Here is a 21,816-nt window from a genome sequence, read left to right as displayed (position 1 = left end):
ATTAGTTAGCAGGTTCATTCTCTGGATCAGAGGATCGAGCTGAAAGGAAAAATTGAAAGGAGAGAACTGAAAAGAATCTTAAAGCGATCGATAAGATTGCTAAACTATGTAGGTGACCCAGAACACTTGTAAGCCTGAACCATGAAAGAAAGATAGGACTTGCATTTATGGAGCAGCTTTTGCAACCTCAGAACTTTACAGCCAATGAACCACTTTTGAAGTTTAGTCGTTGTTCTAATGTAGGAACCAGGGTGGATATGTTGCGCATAGCAAGCTTCCACAAACAGCAACCAGATCATGACCAAACAATCGGTTTTTGTGATTGTTGATTTGAGGATGAATGTTGCCACGGGCATCAAGGAGAACTATCCCTGCTCTTCTTCCAAATAGTGTCATGGGATCTTTTACATTTAGCAGAGTATTGGCTAAAAAGCATAAAAAGGAATTAAGCCAGAACTGCCTTTATCATGCAAAGAGTGATTAACAAATGGACATGTAGAGACAGGGTATTAAGGCACAAAAGTCTTGGAGTTATATAGTTGGACACTCTAATTGGAGAGTTCCTGTATGTTTGTATGAGATGGATTAGGCAAGCAGGGCTGAATGGCCTTCCTCACCTATTTTTATTTTGTGATTGCACCATGCTAGGTAATTACCTGTCTGAATTGATTCAATGGTTGCAGCCCATCTAGGGGAAGATACTCTGAAGGTAAAAACTGTGAGAAGTGCAATGGGAAACCATTTTCAGCTATCCTTCCCTAGGGAGGGACTCACACGTGAGGCTTAAGTTAGGACCTGCTCTGGGTCACAACACAATGGACAGATCGACATCTGTGGTGAAAGTACTTGCTGTTCCACGACAACAGACAGTTGAGTTGAGTTCAGTAATAAATTCCTGGAAAACAGACACCACCTACTGTATTACATGACTCATTACTTCAGCAGTATCGTATCATGTATCTTAATGATATCGTTACACTGCACTTACCAATGAAACATGCCCAACTCTTCAATTATAATGTGATCAGCAGATATTAGATCGTCAGACAGCTCACTGACACTGTGGAAGAGGATAAGCAATCTCCATTGGTGTTCATATAAGTGAGTCTTCTAGTGACAGGGCAGCCAGTTCTCTTTGAATTGTCATTCATTGTGTTAAAACACAACTTTCCATGCCTAAGATGTTAATGTTGTGTTAATTGTAATGCTAAGGACAAAAAGGACAAAAATTGATTAAGTGTCTTGCGCACATATGAAAAGGGATTGCCTGTGGTTACATCCGGCCCAGGTGTCTGGAGAGGGAACATGCGGTATCCACTGGTATTTTTTTATATTCATTCATGGGATGTGGGCATTGCTGACTAGGCCAGCATTTATTGCCCAACCCTAATTTCCCTTGAGAAGGCGGTGGTGAGCTGCCTTCTTGAACCGCTGTAGTTCATGTGGTGTAGGTACACCCACAGTGCTGTTAGGAAGGGAGTTCCAGCATTTGACCCAGTGACAGTGAAGGAACGGTAATATATTTCCAAGTCAGGATGGTGAGTGGCTTGGAGGGGAACTTCCAGCTGGTGGTGTTCCCATGTGTCGGCTGCACTTGTCCTTCTAATTGGTAGTTGTCCTGGGTTTGGAAGGTGCTGTCTAAGGAGCCTTGGTGAGTTTCTGCAGTGCAACTTGTAGATGGTACACACTGCTGCCACTGTGCGTCGGTGGTGGAGGGAGTGGATGTTTGTGGATGTGGTTCCCATCAAGCCAGCTGCTTGAGGCCTATGGTGACCAAATGGTGCGACAGTGGCTGGAGTGCATCACCAGCCTTGGGAACATTATTTTAATTTGTTAAGTTTCCTTTGTAGTTTTGTTTTAGTTACAGTACCCCTTTAGGGCATTGTTAATTAGTTCATTTGTTTATTTGGTTTTAGTTTACTCAAAGGAGTGTAAAAAGGGATTGTCTGTAGTTGCATCCATGCCCGAGGTCTCTGGAGAAGGAGCACACATGTTCACCAGTATGCTTGAGATCTTTCACGGCCACTGAGGTGCCGGAGGGGCACGAGTAGCAGAATCACCCTGGGAAATGCTATTTTAATTTAGTAAGTTTCCATCGAAATTTCTGTCTTGTTACAGTAAAGCTATAATAGCTCTTCCCAAGGGGGTTGATCATAAGTTTATTACAGTTGTTTACTTTGTTTAAAAGAGTATAAAAGGGACTGAGTCCTGATGAAAGGTCATCTCGCCCTGAAACGTTAACTCTGTTTCTCTCCGCAGATACTGCCTGACCTGCTGAGTATTTCTAGCATTTTTTTTTTGCTTTTATTTCAGATTTCCAGCATCCACAATATTTTGCTTTTGTATTTGTATAAAAAAGGACTGCTGGGACACTGGGCTTGGTAGGTAGGAGACAGAGATCTGTAATGCTGCATCCTGTGAATAAGCCTACAATCCCAAGAAAAGTATCTGGGTCTAGTTTCATACTTCTCCAACTGAGTTGGGTCCATATAACATAAGGAATGTTGGAGCTGTGCGCTAATGCTATGTGTATATATCTTCCATTCTGAGCAATGAACAAGGTGATCATAAACAATACAAGTAGCCTCATAGCCCCACCAGATCCTTACACTGAACTTCCTTGTAAAGGACTAAGGGCACTCACTGTTCCCATGGGTACGCAATTGCAGTCCCGCTATTAACAATAAAAAAAAGTTACTATATGCTATGGCATCGTCACACAATAAAACAGGATATGTGCAAGTCCAAATGAGCCTCTGCATTAAATTGGGCACCCATTCAAAAGGCCTAGTCAGTGTCATAAGTTCTTGGAATATGTCATCACCCCTGCAGAAAAAAGGAGTCCCACAACAATGGTTGAATCTCTGCAGGGGTTTTCCGATCCTTTGCTGGAGCTTCAGGGTAAACCACAGGGAAACGCTGCACCCACCATTTCTGCCGTGTCTCTGGAGTTTCCACCAAGATTACAGTGAACAATCGGGAGGACCACCAGGGAAATTCTGGGAAAAAATGTGCAAAGTACCATAATTTAGAAAGAACTATTGGTGGTATTAGTGAACAAACACTTCAGCATTCCGATCAAGTTCCTCCTTTCACTATTTTAGCAAAGATCTTCACCCATTTCAAGGGAGAAAGAATTTGCACCTTTCACAACCTCAGGATGTGGCAAAGTGCTTTATAGTCCATGAATTACTTTTGAAGTGTAGTCACTGTTGTATTGTAGGGAAGGTGGCAGCCAGTTTGTGCACAGTAATTCAAGGAGAATGCTCATCCGCACACCCTCACCACCCCACCCCCCACCTCTTCTCAGGGCAACTAGGGAGGTGCAATAACTGCGGGTGTGCCAGTGAGACCCACATCCTGAGTACAAATGACTGCCGACTGCATAAGCACATTTGTGAGGTCAGGAGGAAAGATTATATGGAATAAAAGCGGTGTATTGGAGAAGTGGAGTGCTGGTGATGGGGAACATGAAGAAGTTCGTGACAGATTTAACCATAACACAAGGTTCCACATCATCATTGACATCAGGATGAAGAACTGGCAAAGCAAACAAAAAGGCACAGAACATAATGTGAAAATAACAGCCAATTAAATGCACTTGGCAAAAGTGCTCGTTACATATGACGGTGACTCATTTAGTTGCCCCTTCATTATCACATTTTGGGCGTATGTGTATTGCTCATCTGAAGTTCCAACAATTGCAACATACTTCCTCCTTCTCTCTAGCCTTACTGCGTTGGTATCAAGACTTATACTCCTGTTTGAAGCTCTTCCTGATTCTTTTCTGGTGCCTCAAACCGTGGTCCTCCTTATCTCCCTCGGTCTCCCCTTCCTTCTATGGGCTTTTAAAACTATATCCATGGTCCTTCACCCAGCTTTCAATATTAAAATAATACAAAGCAACATTGATATCAAGACAAACCGCAGCACTATTTAGATGGTATTGTTTTGTTCCATTTAAAATAGCCTGAAAAAGAAACTACAGCCCAAATTTTCGCTCCCGGGTCAGGTGCACAGAGACAGAAGAATTCCCAACTCCGCAAACTCGATCATTAAAATGGCTGCCTGCAGGTCGGCTTTTCATTCAAGGGGAGGGGGTGGGATGGTTGGGGTGGGGGGGAGGTGGTGTGGTGGGCTTGGCTGGAAGTCGGGCCCACTGCCCCCAGAATGAGTGCAGAGGCTGCTGGGTGCGGAGGTGGGCCTGTCTTTGTGCTCCAGCACTGTGTTGAAATAAATAAGATAAAAACCCAAAAACAGCCCTCCAGCCCTCACCCCCATCCCACACGCACTCCCTTTGCCCCATCCATGCTAACGTATGTCAACCTATGCTGCCCCCACCCACCCCATGGCCTCTCATACCCCTATGCCAACCAATCTCCCCAACCCACCCCCCCATTGCCCCCGATACCCCCATGCCAACTTAGTACCAACGCACGCAACCCATGCCCAAAACACACCACCTTTTGCTCTTGCCCCCTCCATGCCAATCATCTAATATCCTTTGACAGTTCTTTGACAGCTGGACAGTTCCAGTGAGTTTGTGTATAAAAAGTCTGTAAGCATGTTCACTTTTAACAATCCCAAAGGGTGTCTTACTTCTCCCAAAAGGTGCTTTATCTGTCCCAAAGGTGTCCCAGGACCCTATCCAAAGGGGTCAGACATCTCTCCAAAGGGGTACCCTGGCTATCCAAATGAACCCATCAAGTTCAGACCTCCTCTTACCTGTTCTAATAGGCACACTCCGGGTTTCACACTTCCGCCCTTCCAAAATCACATTTCAATGGAAGCAGCTGGTGATCTAAATGTCCAGCTGCCTCCATAAACTGTGCATGTGCAAGCCCTGGCCATACCCCAGCCCTACTCCCCCACAAAGATGGGAAATGCCAAGTTTGGGGTGGGACTTAGAATTTTCAACCATTACCAGGGTTTTTGCCATGCCAGAGATCCTACGTTATAGAAAACTAATGAGATGCAATGTCAGCAGATTTATGTATAAATATTATGTATAAATTGCACTGAATTGTTTTGAAGATGTATTTTTCTCTCGCTTTCTTTTCACAGATATTGCCCTTGCTGGGGTAGCAATGTTTTGGACCAGTAATTATTTGGAAGTGCCCTTTTTAGTTCTGAAGAGCAGTCGTCTGGGACTGCGTCAACTCAAGGATGACATGAAGAATCCAGGATGACCTTCCGAGAACTCTAGTGACCTCCATGGGTACCTACCCATTTTCAACCGGTGTGATAAGCAGGTTGGTTAGAGCACTAACTTCATCCATCATCTGTGCTTGGCATCATTTCAGAATGGTAATATAACAGCCATGTAATCACTGCACAGTGAGCAAATAGCCTCCAACATGCAGCAGGTGTGATTTGGGGTGGGGCAAGACACCTTGTCCTCTCAAGCCTCTATTTGCATGTGACCCTCTAGGTTACGCTGCCAAACCAAAAAGAAAGACTCTTGTTGACGAACCCATCATTGCTCATGTGTCTTTTTTGCCACTTGGAAATCCTTCCTTTTATTGGCGGGCATTGATGTCTATGCTGGTGAGCTCCCCTTCATTTCCTAAATTTGTAATGACCCCCTCCTTCAACCCAGTGGGGGATATAGTGGCTTCATCAGAAGATGGAGTTTGCAGCTCCAGACTTGGGACTATACATGGACATTGGGTGTGAGCAAAACCAAGATAGAAAGTGGAGTAAAACTATAAAGTTCTGAGACATCAACTGAGACATCAACTATGAGGAAACAAAGGGAGTCATCTGGCAAGAATTTACAACCTATAGTTAGGATGCATTTAATGGTGGACATTGGGAGATTAAAATTATTATATATTTACAGCCCCAAAAGGCATACACATTGTTGTATTGAGTATCAAATTCCCCAAACAAATAGGGCAAGGCAATTTTACCATCACTTAGCATTCAATAGAGATGAGCTATGATACATTAACGCTTGGTAAGAATTTTCTTGTTGACCGATTGCTACTGTTTGAACTTCCTGTTGTGTTCCTGTTTAAATTTTCCTGATGCTTTTGAAGTTGTTTGTGTGCTTGTGAGAATCTGATACTTATAATATTTGGTAACTTCTTAACTGATACCAGACTATGTCTTAGCTCATTCCCTGTGGTTTTGGAAAAAGCCTCTTAAGTTCTGAAGAGCAATTGTTTCCAGTTCTACCCCTTGCAACAAGTAAGCCTTCACTAAAACTAGGCTGCCTGTGATAATATCTTACCAGATATTATATTATGTATTCACTGCCATACAGTTATAATTCACAAGCACTTCATGCATGAACATGTGGCATGTAAAAAGCAGCAGCTAATGTTTGATTGAATGACTTAAATTAGTGCATTGGAATCCAAGGAATCCAGAAGTAGAATGTAATCGGTTAGGCACAAACCCTAGTTGGCTTAACAATCAACAATCGGTAAATGGTGCCCACCAGAAAAAAAGCAAGAAAACAGACACAATGTACCTTCTGTATGTTATTAACTGATTTAAAACCTTGAACACTGTGGTGATTTGCCCTTTAGCCACATGTTTTTAAATAACCTTTAAAAGAGTGCAGTACTTTTTAATTGGGACACAACTCAGATTTACTGACGGGTGCCAAAAATTAAGAACTTCATAATACCATTGTCCTGTGCACTGTTAAAGTAACTGCCACACCAGTTTGTTCTCACCTTCTGCCAATAATTTATTAGCACATTCTCTTAGGTGACAGTAGGACCTCAGTGGGTGATTAATAGCAAAAACTTCAGAACATAATGATGCAAAGCCACTTATTAGATCCCTGGGGTGCACCACAGCTCAAAAATAGTGTGTGTGTGTGTGTGTGTGTGTGTGTGTGTGTGTGTACAGCAACAGTTCCTACACAACAGACTTATAGCCTTTCTAATTCGTTGTATCCAACAGCAGAATAGTGGTAGGCAACATATGGGCATCGCACAAAGCTGCTGTCTCTGGTTTTTTCTGACAATTTAGCAATGGAAGCATGGAAATATAGAGAGAAAAAGGGCTTGCTGCTTTTCAAATGTGCACAACTCCTTTGATAACGCATTTAGTACAGAATCATAGGAAACGCTGCACAGAAAGAGGCCAATCAGCCCTTCATACCTGTGTGAGAATTAGTGCTCAGATTTGAGCCTCTGTTTAAACCACTTGCTTCAGCAGCAGTAATTTTGGACTTAATACTAAACTTCTCTGGTGGGTGAAACTAGATTAATTCTAAGTGCTCTTGGAGAAAGTTGTTCGTTGTGATAAGAAATGCACTTTTTTGTCTATAAATTGATTTTCTCGAATACATCTGATTAATTTTTGGATAACGATTGCAGCAATGGGAACTCAACTGTACAAGACTATCCACATGAGACATATTATTCCAGGGCTAGATCATGATTGAGTTTTAAACTCCTCCATGGTGACAAATTAATAACCTCCCAATCATTTCTACCAGTATTCCTAACATTATTCAATCTTTTACCCCTGGAAATATACAGCTCATGTACAGTTTAGTGAATTCATCAGAAATCCCTCTGCACTATTGTAATGGAGATTAACTTCTTACAGTAAATGCCTTTGGGAAATGGGAGGGGGGGGGGGGGGCAGGAATTCCGGATTGGAAAGTTTGGTCTTTTAATGGACCACAGTGTAATAATTAAAGGGCAATATTTTAAAAACCAACAGTAATAAAAGGAAGGTAATTAAAGTTAACAGTTGTTTAACTTTTATGGAGAAGCCCTCCATATGATTGGCTGATCTAAAGAACGTTTACACAATGGACTAAGTTTTAGTTCTTTCAGCTTGATATGTATGTAAGTGATGTGCCAAAAGAGTTCTCTTAGCACTAATAGCAGATAAACACAGTTAAGTGTGGCTTGGCAAAAACTAGAATGGCATGTTTTGCTGCCCCGGTCATAGTGTCTTTCAGTTTACAATCTTTCTAATAATTCTGAACCTGGCCCCTGTCAGGATAATAATGAGCCTTAACTTCACACACCACAAATTTTCTTCAGCAATTTTAATGTTTTGAAAGAAATGACATGAATTTTGAGAATTCTGTCCTCACCAACCAGCCCTTCTCTTCAGTGCCCTTGAATAACTTATTGCTTCTCAAATCCATTCCCACCTCTCTCACAGTTCCCCAGTGTTTCCATGATGTCATGCCGCCAACCCTATCTCAATCGATGCTTCAGAAACCCTCTTCAAAGCCTTTGTCACCTCCAAACTCAATTACTCCAATGCTTTCCTGGCTGACCTCCCATTCTCCACTCGCTGAACTGCAGCTTATCTAAAACTCTGCTCTCCATATTCTAACCCACACCAGATTTCACTCACTCGTTGCTCCTGACCTTGGTGACCTCTATTGGTTCCCAATCTCTGAGCTTAAATGTGTTGTATTTAAATCCCTCCTGTGTTTTGTCCCACCTCCAGACCCACAACCAGCACACCTAGAATTCTCCATCCCTCTCACTCTGGTCTCTTGTTCTTGTCCCTTCTTTATCCCAGCATTGATGGCTACGTCTTCATCCCCATGCTTTGCAATTCGTCCCTAAACCCCATTGCCTCTCCACCTCTCTCTCTCCCTTTATGACCTTCCTTAAAACTCACCCCTTTAATTAAATTTTTGATTATAACACCAATTTTAACTTTAATATTGCTGGAGAGATAAGTTACTGAAGCTTTTTGTCTTGCGCTTATCAGGACAAATGCAAGAATTTCAAATTTCGAACACTTACAACAATTTATACTACAAGGGTGGCAAGCTTAACTTTCTTTGGCTTTGGCTTGGCATCCATTTTTTTTCTGTTTACCCTTGTGAAGTATGTTATAAAGTACTATACAAATACATACGAACATACAAAATAGGAGCAGAAGTAGGCCATTCAGCCCCTCAAGCCTGCTCTGCCGTTCAATAAAATCATGGCTGATCTGTTTGTGTTTCGAATTCCACATTCCCATCTAACCCCGATAACCTTTGATTCCCTTGCTGTAGCTTCAGCCTGTCTGACCTCCAATCTTCGGTGAGCTGCAATTTCAACCAGCTAAAACATGGTAAAGACCAACGTAATAATTTTAGATCCCTGCCACAAACTCTTGTCATTGATTCCCACTGCTCCTACCCCCCGCCAACCCCCTGCAGGTTGAAGCTGACTGTTTGCAACCTTGGTGCCTTGTTTAATGCTGAGCTGAGTTTCTAATGCCGCACACTTAACATGAACCCTTTTTAAATTAAGAGAGTGGACATTTTCTTCTTGCTCGCATAACGTTAGACAGTCATGTGGAACATAAATATCAGCATGGACCTTTGTGTTGAGTGGACTGTTTCTGAGCGGTAAATATTTTATAACCAGCGAAGCCGAGTGTGGGAAATGGACAGAAAAGTGTTCTGTTTGGATTGTAGTTTAGGATATTTAAAAGCAAGGTTTTCCTTGTTTCGTTACGCATTTGCGGAATGTGTGCCGCTGGCAAGGCTGCCATTGATTGCCCATTTATATTTGCAATTAAGTGGCACATTATAGGCCAGCACAGCAGGTATTTAAGATTCAACCATGTTAGTGTGGAACTGGAGTCGTATATCGGTTAGCTCCAATAAGGAGGGAAGATTTCCTCCACAATCTGCCCATAATTTTACAGAGGATGGATGAGGCCTAGGGTGGCCTGTCCATCCTTGCCCCAACTGAGGCCCTTAAGTGTCCAATTTTTTTTTTTTGGTCACTCAAGAACCCCTTCTCACCCAACCTCAACTTTGACTCTGTCAGGGTGAGTTCAGGGGCACCCGGTTTAGACCTTGGGCAGGTAGGGGAGGGCACCTACGACCACACAAACATATGAATTAGGAGCAGGAGTAGGCCAGTCAGTCCCTTGAGCCTGCTCCTCCATTCAATAAGATCATGGCTGCTTTAATTGTAACCTCAACTCCACATTCCTGCCTACCCCCGATAACCTTTCACCGCCCCCCTTGTGAATCAAAAAGCTATCTAGCTCTGCATTAAAAACATTCAAAGATTCTGCTTCCACCGCCTTTTGAGGAACAGAGTTCCAAAAGACTCGCTACCCTCTAAGCGAAAATTGTTTTCCTCATCTGTCTTAAATGAGCGACCCCTTATTTTTGAACCTCCAACAAGAAAACATGGGTGCCCTGCCCCAAGATTTGCCTGACCCGACCACAATCCCCCACCCACACTGCTGGTGCTCCCTCCCCCTCTTGGCATCTCCATCAAGACCTCTGCCTGCACCCCGGGCATCACTTGAGTTTTTATGATAATCTGAAAGCTTCACAGTAACTTTCACTGATATCAGAATCTTTTCTTCCCTCTGGGATTTGAACTCATCCTCTGTGGCAGAATACTTCGGATGGCGGGGTTTCCTACCCCAACACGCAGAGTCGGTGGGGACCGCATTCCTGCTGATCAAGGCAACCCCGCAGCCATTTAACGCTCCGAAGAGCCTCAGTGGCTGGAGCAGGACTTCTGCCCCTCACTCCAGCAGAATCTGATTAGCCGGCAGCTCTGTAGTCCCAGCAGCACCAGTGGTCAGGACTGGAACTACAAGCAGTCCCCAGAAGTGGTGGAGTTCAGGACCAAGTATTTGCGGGGGGAGGGTCTCAGGGAAAGGTGGGGGGGCGAGGCGGGGGGGTCCTTGATGGAGATGCCAGGAGGGGCAGAGAGTGGCCAAAAAAATTTAAACATGGCCACTTAAGGGCCTCAATTGGGGCTAGGATTTACGAACCACCCTAGGCCTCATCCATCCTCTGTAAAATTGTGGCCAGAATGTGGCTGGGTCGTAGAGTGGCAGGAAAGCCCCCCAGAGAATTTAATGGCCCCCTCCCCCAACCCCAACCAGCCAAACCACTGCCACTGTAAGATCCTGCCTCGGAATTATTATTCCAGAACTCTAGATTACTAGTCGAGCGAAATAAACACTACATTGCCACATCTATTTCTTTTTTGGGTCAAAACACTTCAAGGGCCCTTATAATTATCCAAGCAGCAAGTTAACATGTAGGTTCTATTAGTAAAGAAGCATCTAAATCCTGCCTTTCAAAAGCAGCAATTATCATGTGCCTGCCATTATTTCCATCTCAATCTTTGCTGATCACAATCTTGGCTGAAGGCAGGGGGAGCTCAGATAGTCAGCTGCTGTGACAGTGAAACCTCCAAATATTACAAAACGAAATGGGATTGTGTTAAATTACAATTCCAATACCTCAGGGAAAAAAATGTCAAAGTCGGTCAACAAGCCTCCATAAACTGCAGAGGCTGCAAGGATTGAGCTCTTGCCTTACCTGATTAAAGAAATGGTAGTTGCAAAAAGGGCCACAACAGAGAAAAATCAAACCTTTGTATAGGGAGACATTATAGAACGTGTACTGTGTGAAAGTGCCCCAGTATTCAGCCACCCGAGTGATACCTAAGAGAATAGGGCATTACCAAGAAAAGTGCAATAAAGAATGCACCAAGTCAGGCTGTAACTTTCTCTATCTAACGATTTTGTTGCTATTAAATCTGATGCAATGGTAAATAAATAACACTTCTCTCTCGCAATCTGTATAACAGATGAAGCTAATATTTTCTTAGGTGCGTTGTATTTTATTATCTCTTATGGCCCAATAGAAATCACAGGTGTGGCCACAGTGAAACTGTTTTAGCCATCGGCACTAAATTTAATAGAAAGCTTCTTACAGACTGTCATTTTCATATCTTCACATGGACGAGAATGGAATGATTTGCACGGACTGATCCACAGGCTAACAGGCTAGGACAAGGATGCTCCTTCCATGGCCACATCCATCTTTATACTAGCAAATAGGTCCATAAGCAGGAGAGTATATAGGACTCTCCACAGCCCAGGTAACAAGGGGCGCAGAGAAGCACCGAAGCCTGGAAGACATGTCCCACTGGCTGCCAACCTCAAATTCAGAGCCAGTCTCCACTCGCCAAGACTGTATGGAGTGGGGTTTGAGTCATGCCTTTTTTTTGTTTTGACTCGGACATACGAGTGCTACCGCCAAAGCCAAAGCATGTTGCACAATCCAGTTAAATTGGCTTCATCTGTATAACAGCAACATCCACTGCCGTTCAGTAAAACCACTGGTACACTCTGTTTTTCCACATAGCATTTCACCAACAAATGTACAAAAAAAGGTGAAAGTTATTGTGCACATGCAGTGCCAACGTGAGTATACTCATTTTAAATCACTAATCAGAAATACAGCCATTCACATCTAGGTTCCCAATTCTCCACGTGTGGCTCAAGTACTGGACAGCATTGCTCTTTGACTAAAGCAAAATATTGCGGATGCTGGAAATTGGAAATAAAAATAACACCAAAAAAAAAGTGCTGGGACTGTTCAGCAGGCTGGCAGCATCTGTGGAGAGAGAGAGAGAGAACGTTGCAGGTGGTGATCTTTCATCAGGACCAGAAGGAAGACAGGAGTGATTTGTCCTATTGTCCTGCTCTCTGTACCTGGCGTTTAGTCCCGAGGTGGCGATGCAGAGCGAGGATAAAATTGAAAGTCAGTTCATCTCACCAAAACTCTTGGTAGCGGTGGTTCCAATGTTCCTTCCTTCAACCACCCCTCCCCCTTCCCAAGCTCTTTCCTTTCATGACAAGTTTTAAAGTGTCTTCTTTTTTTCGAATGTTCGTGTATCATTTTCATGTTTATTCTTTTCTGGGGGGTGCGGGTGGGGGGGTGCGGGTGGGGGGTTGGGGCTCCTTCAGTAACTTTTGAGAATGGTAGGAGTGCTTGCTCACCTTGCGGTTTAAGATTGGAATGAACAGAGGAGGGGGAGAGCGGAAAGTCCGGGAAAGTGGCAAGTTTTGACAAGATCGTTGATGTTGTCCCCCTCTCCCACCCACCCCCACACACTCACCCCCACCCCCACCCCCGCCCCCGCGACAACCAACCGGACTTCACAATATTCCATCCAGACGCTCCATCGCCAGGCTTTGGAGTGATTGGAGTTGGCAGACTGCAACATCCCAGCCCGGGTTTTAAAATTTGTTTAAAAAAGAAAACCCAACGCTCGGGCGATGAGGGCTCTCTCTCTCTTTCTCTCTCTCTCTCCATCAAACTCCTGATCTCAATCCCCCGACTGAACCAGCCAAATGATTGAATGAGCCGGTGGACGGACTGTGCAAGTTGTCAGTCTGTGCAGGCTCCCTGCAGCCAGTTCAGTGATTGCGAGAGGAGGGTATTAACCCGGACTAGAGGGGTGGGGGAGTTGGGGGGGGGGGAGAGACAGAGAGAGAGAGAGAGGGCGGGAGGGAGGGGGTCGAGTCTCCACCTTTCTCTGTGTCAGTGTTCCTTTCAATGTTAATTTCTCCTTTTTTTTTAAACACACGCTTTCTGCTCTCTTTTGAATTGATGTGGATGGAGGTGGGAGAGCGCCAGTCTCTCTCGGGGAGGGTTGCAACAGGGAGGTAGTTTGGGGAGGGGAGACCCGCCTGGTTCCGAGCAACCCCCCACCCCCCACCCCCCCCTCCTGAATTGGGTGGTGGGGGGTGGGGGGAGGGAACTAGACTGTATAAATAGAGGGACTGGGAGCAGGAGGGACACAGACGTCGATCTCAAACGGCGAGGGCTCTTAGGCAAATTTACTATACAAGAAAATCAAATTGCTTAAGACAATTCCACTGGAATATCCAGACACCACCCTCTATATCCAACCAGCTGAGCCTCAACCCTGTCCAGGTTGTATTTTAAGTCACTAACTTTTAACACCCCACCCTAGTCCCCCCCACCCCACGTCCCCGTCTGTTTGAGGATGTCTCCCGCGGGCTGTTTCTTGCTCTGGGCTGCATTGCTCATCCTAAGCGCTCCAAGGACTGACAGCGCCAGGTCCAAAGTCAACTCCATCAAACCGCCGGCGGGCGGGCAACCCCCCGATCCGATTCCAGCCAACCGATCCGCCGGCATCCAGCTGGGGAAAGTCAGCAAGAAGAACCCGATCGCCAGCCAGGTGAGTGACTGGTGTTGCGGAGGGCCACGAAGGAGAGTTGACAACTTTGGGAGGTTCTCACCTCCCCTCTTCCTCTTCGGGATTGGGGGCTTCATAGCCCCACAGACAGGGTCACCGGGGACCATTGAAACATCCCGCGCCTGGGAATTGGGACTCTTCCCTCTCAGACCCCGGTGATGGTAGCTGCCCTGTTTGGGACCGTTCCCTCTAATAGGCTTGGCGCTGCCTGTAACAGGTTCAGCAAAGAATGAGAGAGATAGAGAGAGAGAGGGAGGATGGCAAAGTCCCTTTTTTACCTGCGCACTGACAGCAGCCACAGGATGCCGGAGTTCCACTCCCCACCAGAGCCAATCTGGCGTTAAATCGAGGGAAAGCATTCAAAGGGTTGTTTGAACAGAAACCGCCGAATGAACGCGATAAACTTCGTCGGCAATTTAATGGAAGGCAGCCATCATTTAGCGACACAAACACGCTTTCAGAAGAAAACGGCTGTTTCAGCTTGTTGAAAGGTTGGGGCTGAGAGGAGGGAGGAGATGGCAGAGCGATTTGATGAACATGTTTAAAATCATGGAAGGATGGGACAGAGTGGATGGAGTAGTAGATAGAAGATAGATCTGGCTTCCCGTGAGTCAGAAGGGTCAGAGAATGATACGAGGTTAGTGGTAGAGAAGACAGCAGGAACTATCCCATAGGGAGGGTTGGAGTGTACCACCACAGTTAGCAGCTGAAACGTGACCAGCAAGGGGATGCATTTCCTTAACCCTAACTCTGCCTTATCTTGGGAAAGAATCCCTGGTCTTATGTGTGAAGCATCTTTGAGACTTTTTTAAAAACTAAATTAGGGATGTGATATAAACGCAATTTGTTGTTTCTGCCAAACTAACAGTGGGAGGGCAGGAAAAATCCCATATGACAACAATAGGAGTCTAGGTTAGAGAGGCGCTTAAAGGAAACGGAGGGAATGAAGGGACATAGAAACAGGACAGACAGCTGAAATTAAGCCTATTGCTTGTTTGGAGGGTAAACGCCGGGAAAGGACAGTTTGGGCTCAACATTCTGTTTCTATGTTGGAATTTCAAAGTCATTCTCTGTAATGTTCCGCAAAATTAAAAATGTCAACGCAGTGTAAATGTAGGTGCTCAGTAAATCTATAAATGAAACCCCTTTTAAGATTAAGGGGAAGGTTTGGTGGCTGGAAAATTGCGCAAATTGTAAGGCTGGAGAGTTTACTTTGCCATGTGTGGCTATCATGATGATGTGCTTGCAGGTTTCTTCAGCTCAGATGATTCTGCTATTAATGGGCACATGATGATGTTACCTGGCATATGCAGCTTTTCCACTTTTCAGTGTTTACTTTGATTAAATTTTGGTGCTTTTTGAGGTGTTAGCTGTGATTCCAGTGGAGGTGCTCTTGCCCCTAAATCAGAAGGCTGTAGGCAGGGATTTGATCATATTAACCCAGGCTGGCAGTTCAATGCTTTGAGAAGGTGCTGAGAAGCTAAACCTGCCCTCCCAGGTGGATGTGAAGATTCCATGGCACCACTCGAAAAACAGTAGAGCAGATCCTCCCAGGGCTCTGAGCAATATTTATCGCTCATCCAACATCACTGCAGCAGGTTGTTTAGTTGTTATCACATTGCTGTTTACAGTGAGTGTTGAGTGTAAACTGACTGCCACATTTCCTACATTACAACAGTGACTACATTTCGAAATACACCATTGGCTGTAAAGTGCTTTGGGACGTCCTGAGGTTGGGAAAGGAGATTTAAAAATGCAAGGTCGTTTTTTTTTTTTGCCAACCCACTTCGCCTTTTCTTTCACTCTTACTTTCATTGTTTAGGTTGTGCAGTGTTTTTAGATGCAAGGCAACAATGTCATTGCTTTTCAATTATAAAAGTTAAAAACTTATAGCAGATAACTTTAGCATTAACTTTGCTCACTCCATGAGACTGTGCTCTCATGAAATGTAGTTATTAATAAGGACACCAGGATTCACTTCCTCTTTTTTTATTACTTTGATGCAAACTTAGAAACACTAACCACCTATTATCAAAAGTAAGATTTGACAAATTATCATGTAAAATGGTATGATTTTACCTTTGATGTTAACATGCAAACATCAAGTTTATCATTCTTTAATTGTGTTTTTTTTTTTCAGTTCAAACCAAACCTTGATAGTCTAAATCATAGGTTTCAAAGCTGGGATCCCTTGAGGGATTCCTGTGGTCTTTGAGGTCTTCAGGTTTTATCATCAGAGTTCTGTACTTTTTTTTCTGTGTTTGCTAATCTTCTAACACATTCACAGAAATCACACTTCTGTATTCTTTAGGGTAGATAATACATTGTTTCAGATGTTAGTGTTGGCGTGGGTCAGAGTGAAGCAATATTTGCGGTGGGGGAATCACGGGGAATGTGCCAATTTTTTCTGGGAAAATTTTGAAAATTACTGCCCTAGACATATGGCAAGCAGCAGGTTACCACCCAGCCTGAGATGATGAAATTTACCCTTGGGTGTCAGCTAGCATTAGTGTCAGCTGTGACTCAGCTGGTAGTACACTTGTCTAGGATGCCTGTTCGTATATGTGTTAAAACTAATCTTTGAGAATACACGGCTTGCTGTAGCAGATAAATTTTAACTCTGATGACAATTATTGATAGTTTACATCTATATAGCACCATTAATGTATAAAATATTACAAGATACTTCACAGGATTGTAATCAAACAAAAAAATTAACACTGAACCAAAGAAGGAGATATTAGGACCATTAACTAAAGGCTTATAAGAATCATAAGAAATAGAAGCAGGCATAAGCCATTCAGCCCCTCAGTTGAATGCACTACTATTCAATAAACTTATGGCTGATCTGACTGTGACCTTAACTCCACTATCTTGCCTTCCCCCCATAGCCCTGGACTCCCTTAGTGATCAAAGTGCTAAAAGCTTGCTAAAAGTGATAGGGTTTAAGGAGCATCTTAAAGGTGGAGAAGGCGGTGGAAAGGCAGAGAGGTTTAGGGTGGGAATTCCAGAGCTTGGATGGCTGACATTTGGGCCATGCCTGGCACTGGTGGGGCAAAAGGAATGGGGAATGCGCAACGTTTTCGGAATGCAGAGCTTTGGGAGCATTGCAAGGCCGGAGAAACTCTGAGGTAGGAATGGGTCAGGTCCTGGAGAAATTTCAACATGAGGATGAGGTTATTAAATTTGAGATGTTGGTGGATCAGGAGCTCAGCAAATAACTCAGCAAGCATGGATGATGGTTGAACAGGACTTAGTATGAGTTTGGATATGGGCAGCAAAGCTTTGAATTGCTGTAGTTTTTGGAAGGTGGAGGATGGGAGGGCTGGCTACGAGAGCATTGGAATAGTTGAGTCTTATGGTAACAAAAGCATCGATGAGGGTTTCAGCAGCAAATGAGCTGTAATGAAGGTGTAAGTAGGTGGTCTTTGATATGGATTCATATCAATCCCTCTCATATATCATAATGCAAAACACAACAAATAAGAATGGACATTAAATAAAGTACAAACTCATGGTCAGAGGGACTTGTCCATTTAATGCATGGTATAGTAACAGTGATAGCAATAAGATTAAAGTTGTCATATAGGAATTCACCAAGGCTTCTTCGACAGCACCTTCCAAACCCACAATCACTACCTTCTAGAAGGACAAAGGCAGCAGATAGATGGGAACACCACCACTTGGGAGTTCGCCTCCAAGTCACTCACCACCCTGACTTGGAAATATTTCGCCATTCCTTCACTGTCGCTGGGTCAAAATCCTGGAACTCCCTCTCTAACAGCACCGTGGGTGTACCTACACCGCATGGACTGCAGCGGTTCAAGAAGGCAGTTCACCAACAATCTCTCAAGGGCAATTAGGGATGGACAATCAATGCTTGCCCAGCCAGTGAAGCCCACATCCCATGAATGAATAAAAAAAATGTTTTAAATATATATATATATATTTAAAATTAATAAACAAATGACTTATGCTAAAAGCATAGGCTATCTGCATTTATAATATCCAAAATTATAATGAAAGCCACTTCTGCAAAGGAAACCACCTATTCTCTACTGCATTACATGGGGAAGAAAATAACCTGCATTTATATGGCACCTTTCATAAACTATGGCTGTCTCAAAGCTAATGAAATATGTTTTGAAATGTTGTTACTATTGTAATGTAGAAAATGGAATAGCCAGTTTTCACACAATAATGTGTCATAAACAGCAATGAAATGGGTGACCATCTCATCTTTTCTAGGTGTCGGCTGAGATATAAACATTGGCCAGGGCACCAGCAAAAGCTCCAGTGTTCTTTCTTGAATTGTGCCAGGGAATCTTTTATATTCACCTAAGAGGACAGAGAGGACCCTGTTTGTAAATCTCACCTGAAAGATGTACCTTTGATAATGCAGAACTCCCTTAGTACTCCAATGAATATCACACATTTTGTGCTGAAGGCTCTGGAGTGGGATTTGCACCAACAGCCTTTTGACCCAGAGGCAAGAGTGTTACTCTGAGCCAGAGCTGACAACTTCTGTCAAAAAAACCAGTCTGGAAGCGGGTCTATTTCTAATATTGTACACTATTATATTAACTTATATCAATGAATATTAAGGTCCATTTAAAGCTTGGTTATTTAGAATGAATGTAGGAAATAAAAGGCAGCAACACTTCTGGAGTTTTAAGAGGCTTATGCATCATTTAAAGGCACATGCCTTTAAAGGGAGAACTTTTCAATTTTTAGCAAAGGAGAGAGCAGATATGTCATGAGAAGTGTCCTATCATTGTTGTATCATGCAGAAGTGACACACTGACTTATTTCAATGCTAATCACAATGCATCATCTCTTAGCTCAGAAAACTGGTTAGAAGCATTGCATACAGCATTTTAGGCACAATAATATCCTTTTTAAAAAACAAACCTACAAGTTGTTCAATCTATTGAAGATTCTAAGGCAGTAGTTTTATTCTAGCGGATGTTTTTTTCTCCAGTAGTTACAACACAGAAACTGCACATGAAGGAGACAGTGTCGTAGTGATAATACTGGACTAGTAATCCAGTGGCCCAGGCTATTGCTCTGGGAACACATGTTCAAATCCCACCATGGCAGCTGGTGGAATTTAAATTTGATTAATTAATAAAATATGGAACTGAAAGCTGGTATCAGTAATGGTGACCACAAAACAGTCAACAAATGCTGACCTTACCAGTGAAGCCCACAACCTATGAAAGAATAAATAAAGAAAAACTCTGAACCAGTCAGTTGGTGTTTGTCCTTCACACAGGCAAGTGTCCTAATCCCATGTTTCTGATCTGTTCTCACATTCCATTATTCCTTTTTTTTGTCAACTACCGACCCAACATATTCTTAATTGGAAAAACAGGAAATGCTGGAATACTCAGCAGGTCAGGTAGCATTTTTTTTTATTCATTCCCAGGATGTGGGCTTCAGTGGCTGGGCCAGCATTTATTGCCCATCCCTAGTCGGAGGGGAATTTCCAGGTGGTGGTGTTACCATCTATCTGCTGCCTGTGTCCTTCTAGGTGGTAGAGGTTGTGGGTTTGGAAGGTGCTGTCAAAGGAGCCTTGGTGAATTCCTGCAGTGCATCTTGTAGATGGTACACACTGCTGCTACTGTTCATCAGTGATTGAGGGAGTGAATGTTTGTGGGTGTGGTGCCAATTAAGTGGGCTGCTTTGTCTTGGACGGTGTCAAGCTTCTTGAGTGTTGTGGGAGCTGCACTCATCCAGGCAAGTAGGGAGTATTCCATCACACTCCTGACTTGTGCCTTGTAGAAGGTGGACAGACTTTGGGGAGTCAGAAGGTGAGTTACTCATCACACAATCCTAGCTTCTGACCTGCTCCTGTAGCAACAGTATTTATATGGCTAGTCCAGTTCAGTGTCTGATCAATGGTAACCCCCAGGATGTTGATAATGGGGGATTCTGTGATGCTAATGCCATTGAACGTCAAGGAGGATGGTTAGATTCTCTCTTGTTGGAGATCGTCATTGCCTGACACTTGTGTGGCGTGAATGTTACTTGTCACTCGTCAGCCCAAGCCTAGATATTGTCCAGGTCTTGCTGCATTTGTACATGGACTACTTCGGTATCTGAAGAGTTGTGAATGGTGCTGAACATTGTGCAATCATCAGCGAGCATCTCCACTTCTGATCTTATGATGGAAGGAAGGTCATTATTGAAGCAGCTGAAGATGGTTGGGCTAAGGACACTACCCTGGGGAACTCCTGTAGAGCTTAGATCTGATCCGTTGGTTGTGGGATTGCTTAACTCTGTCTATCACTTGTTGCTTATGCTGATTGGCACACAAGTAGCCCTGTGTTATAGCCTCACGAGGTTGACACTTCATTGTTAAGTATGCTTGGTGCTGCTCCTGTCATGCACTCCTGCACTCTTCATTGAACCAGGGTTGATCCCCTGGCTTGATGGTAATGGTAGAGTGGGGGATATGCCAGGCCATGAGGTTACAGATTATGTTCGAGTACAATTCTGCTGCTGCTGATGGCCCACAGTGCCTCATGGATGCCCAGTCTTGAGTTGCTAAATCTGTTTGAAATCTATCCCATTGAGCATGGTGGTAGTGCTATACGATATGGTGCAGACTATCCTCAATGTGAAGGCGATGGCCACTCCTGCTGATACTGTCATGGGCAGATGCATCTGCGGCAGGCAAGTTGGTGAGGATGTTGGTTCCCTCACCACCTGCCGCTGACCCAGTCCAGGGCCATATCATTTAGGACTTGGCCAGCTCAGCCAGTAGTGGTGCTACTGAGCCACTCTTGGTGATGGACATTGAAGTTCCCCACCCAGAGTACATTCTGCGCCCTTGCCATCCTCAGTGCTTCCTCCAAATGGTGTTCAACATGGGGGAGCACTGATTCATCAGCTGAGGGAGGGTGGTACGTGGTAATCAACAGGATGTTTCCTTGCACATGTTTGACCTGATGCCATGAGACTTCATGGGGTCTGGAGTCGATGTTGAGAACTCCGAGGGCAACTCCCTCCCAACAGTATACCGTTGTGCCGTCACCTCTGCCTGGTCTGTCTGCCCGTGGGACAGGACGTACTCAGGGATGGTGAGGGTGATGTCTGGAACACTGTCTGTCAGATATGATTCTGTGAGGATGACTATGTCAGACTGTTGCTTGACCAGTCTGTCAGACAACGCTCCCAATTTTAGCACAAGCATCCAGATGTTAGTAAGGAGGACTTAGCAGGGTCGACAGGGCTGAGTTTGCCGTTGTCGTTTCCGGTGCCTAGGTTGATGCCGGGTGGTCCGTCCGGTTTCACGTGAATTTGTAATAGTTTGCTGCAACTGAGCTAGGCCATTTCAGAGGGCATTTAAGAGTCAGCCACATTGCTGTGGGTCTGGAGTCACATATAGGCCAGACCGGGTAAAGATGCCAGATTTCTTCGGCCTGAAATGTTAACCCTGTTTCTCTCTCAGATGCTGCCTGACCTGCTGAGTATTTGTATCACTTTCTGTTTTTATTTCAGAATTGCAGCATCCACAGTATTTTGCTTCTATATCCTTAAATGATCTCAGCTTCAATCATTAATTCCTTAAGTGGATTCCAGAATCTCACAACCCTCTATGTAAAAAAAAAAGTCGCTCCTGCTCTCTGTCCTAAGTTAGATATAATCATAACTCTAAGCCTTTTTTCTAGACCCCTCAATCACTGGAAACATTCTGCCCCATCCCTTCTTAACATTTAACATCTTTACCCAACCACTGCTTAATATCTGTTCTCGTAAAAACAGTCCCAGTATTTCAAGCCCTTCATTGTATTTTAATTTCCTTATATTGAGCAGCATCCTAGTG

The 21,816-nt window shown here is 44.0% G+C and overlaps 1 protein-coding gene across 1 annotated transcript in view; it reads left to right on the top strand.

Annotated features, from left to right (window-relative positions):
• Positions 1-13,582: 13,582 nt before the first annotated feature.
• The window catches only part of dkk2 (dickkopf WNT signaling pathway inhibitor 2), a 39,031-nt gene continuing 30,797 nt past the window's right edge, over positions 13,583-21,816 (top strand). Inside the window, exon 1 of the mRNA XM_041196118.1 lies at positions 13,583-13,967. Coding sequence (XP_041052052.1) covers positions 13,773-13,967 — 195 coding nt within the window. The 5' untranslated portion in view covers positions 13,583-13,772. The remainder of the gene's footprint in view (positions 13,968-21,816) is intronic.

The sequence above is a fragment of the Carcharodon carcharias genome, chromosome 1 (assembly GCF_017639515.1).
Source record: "Carcharodon carcharias isolate sCarCar2 chromosome 1, sCarCar2.pri, whole genome shotgun sequence".
NCBI classification, from domain to species: Eukaryota; Metazoa; Chordata; class Chondrichthyes; order Lamniformes; family Lamnidae; genus Carcharodon; species Carcharodon carcharias.
The sequence above is the reverse complement of the archived record's forward strand: the minus strand, read 5'-3'. Positions and strand labels throughout refer to the sequence as shown.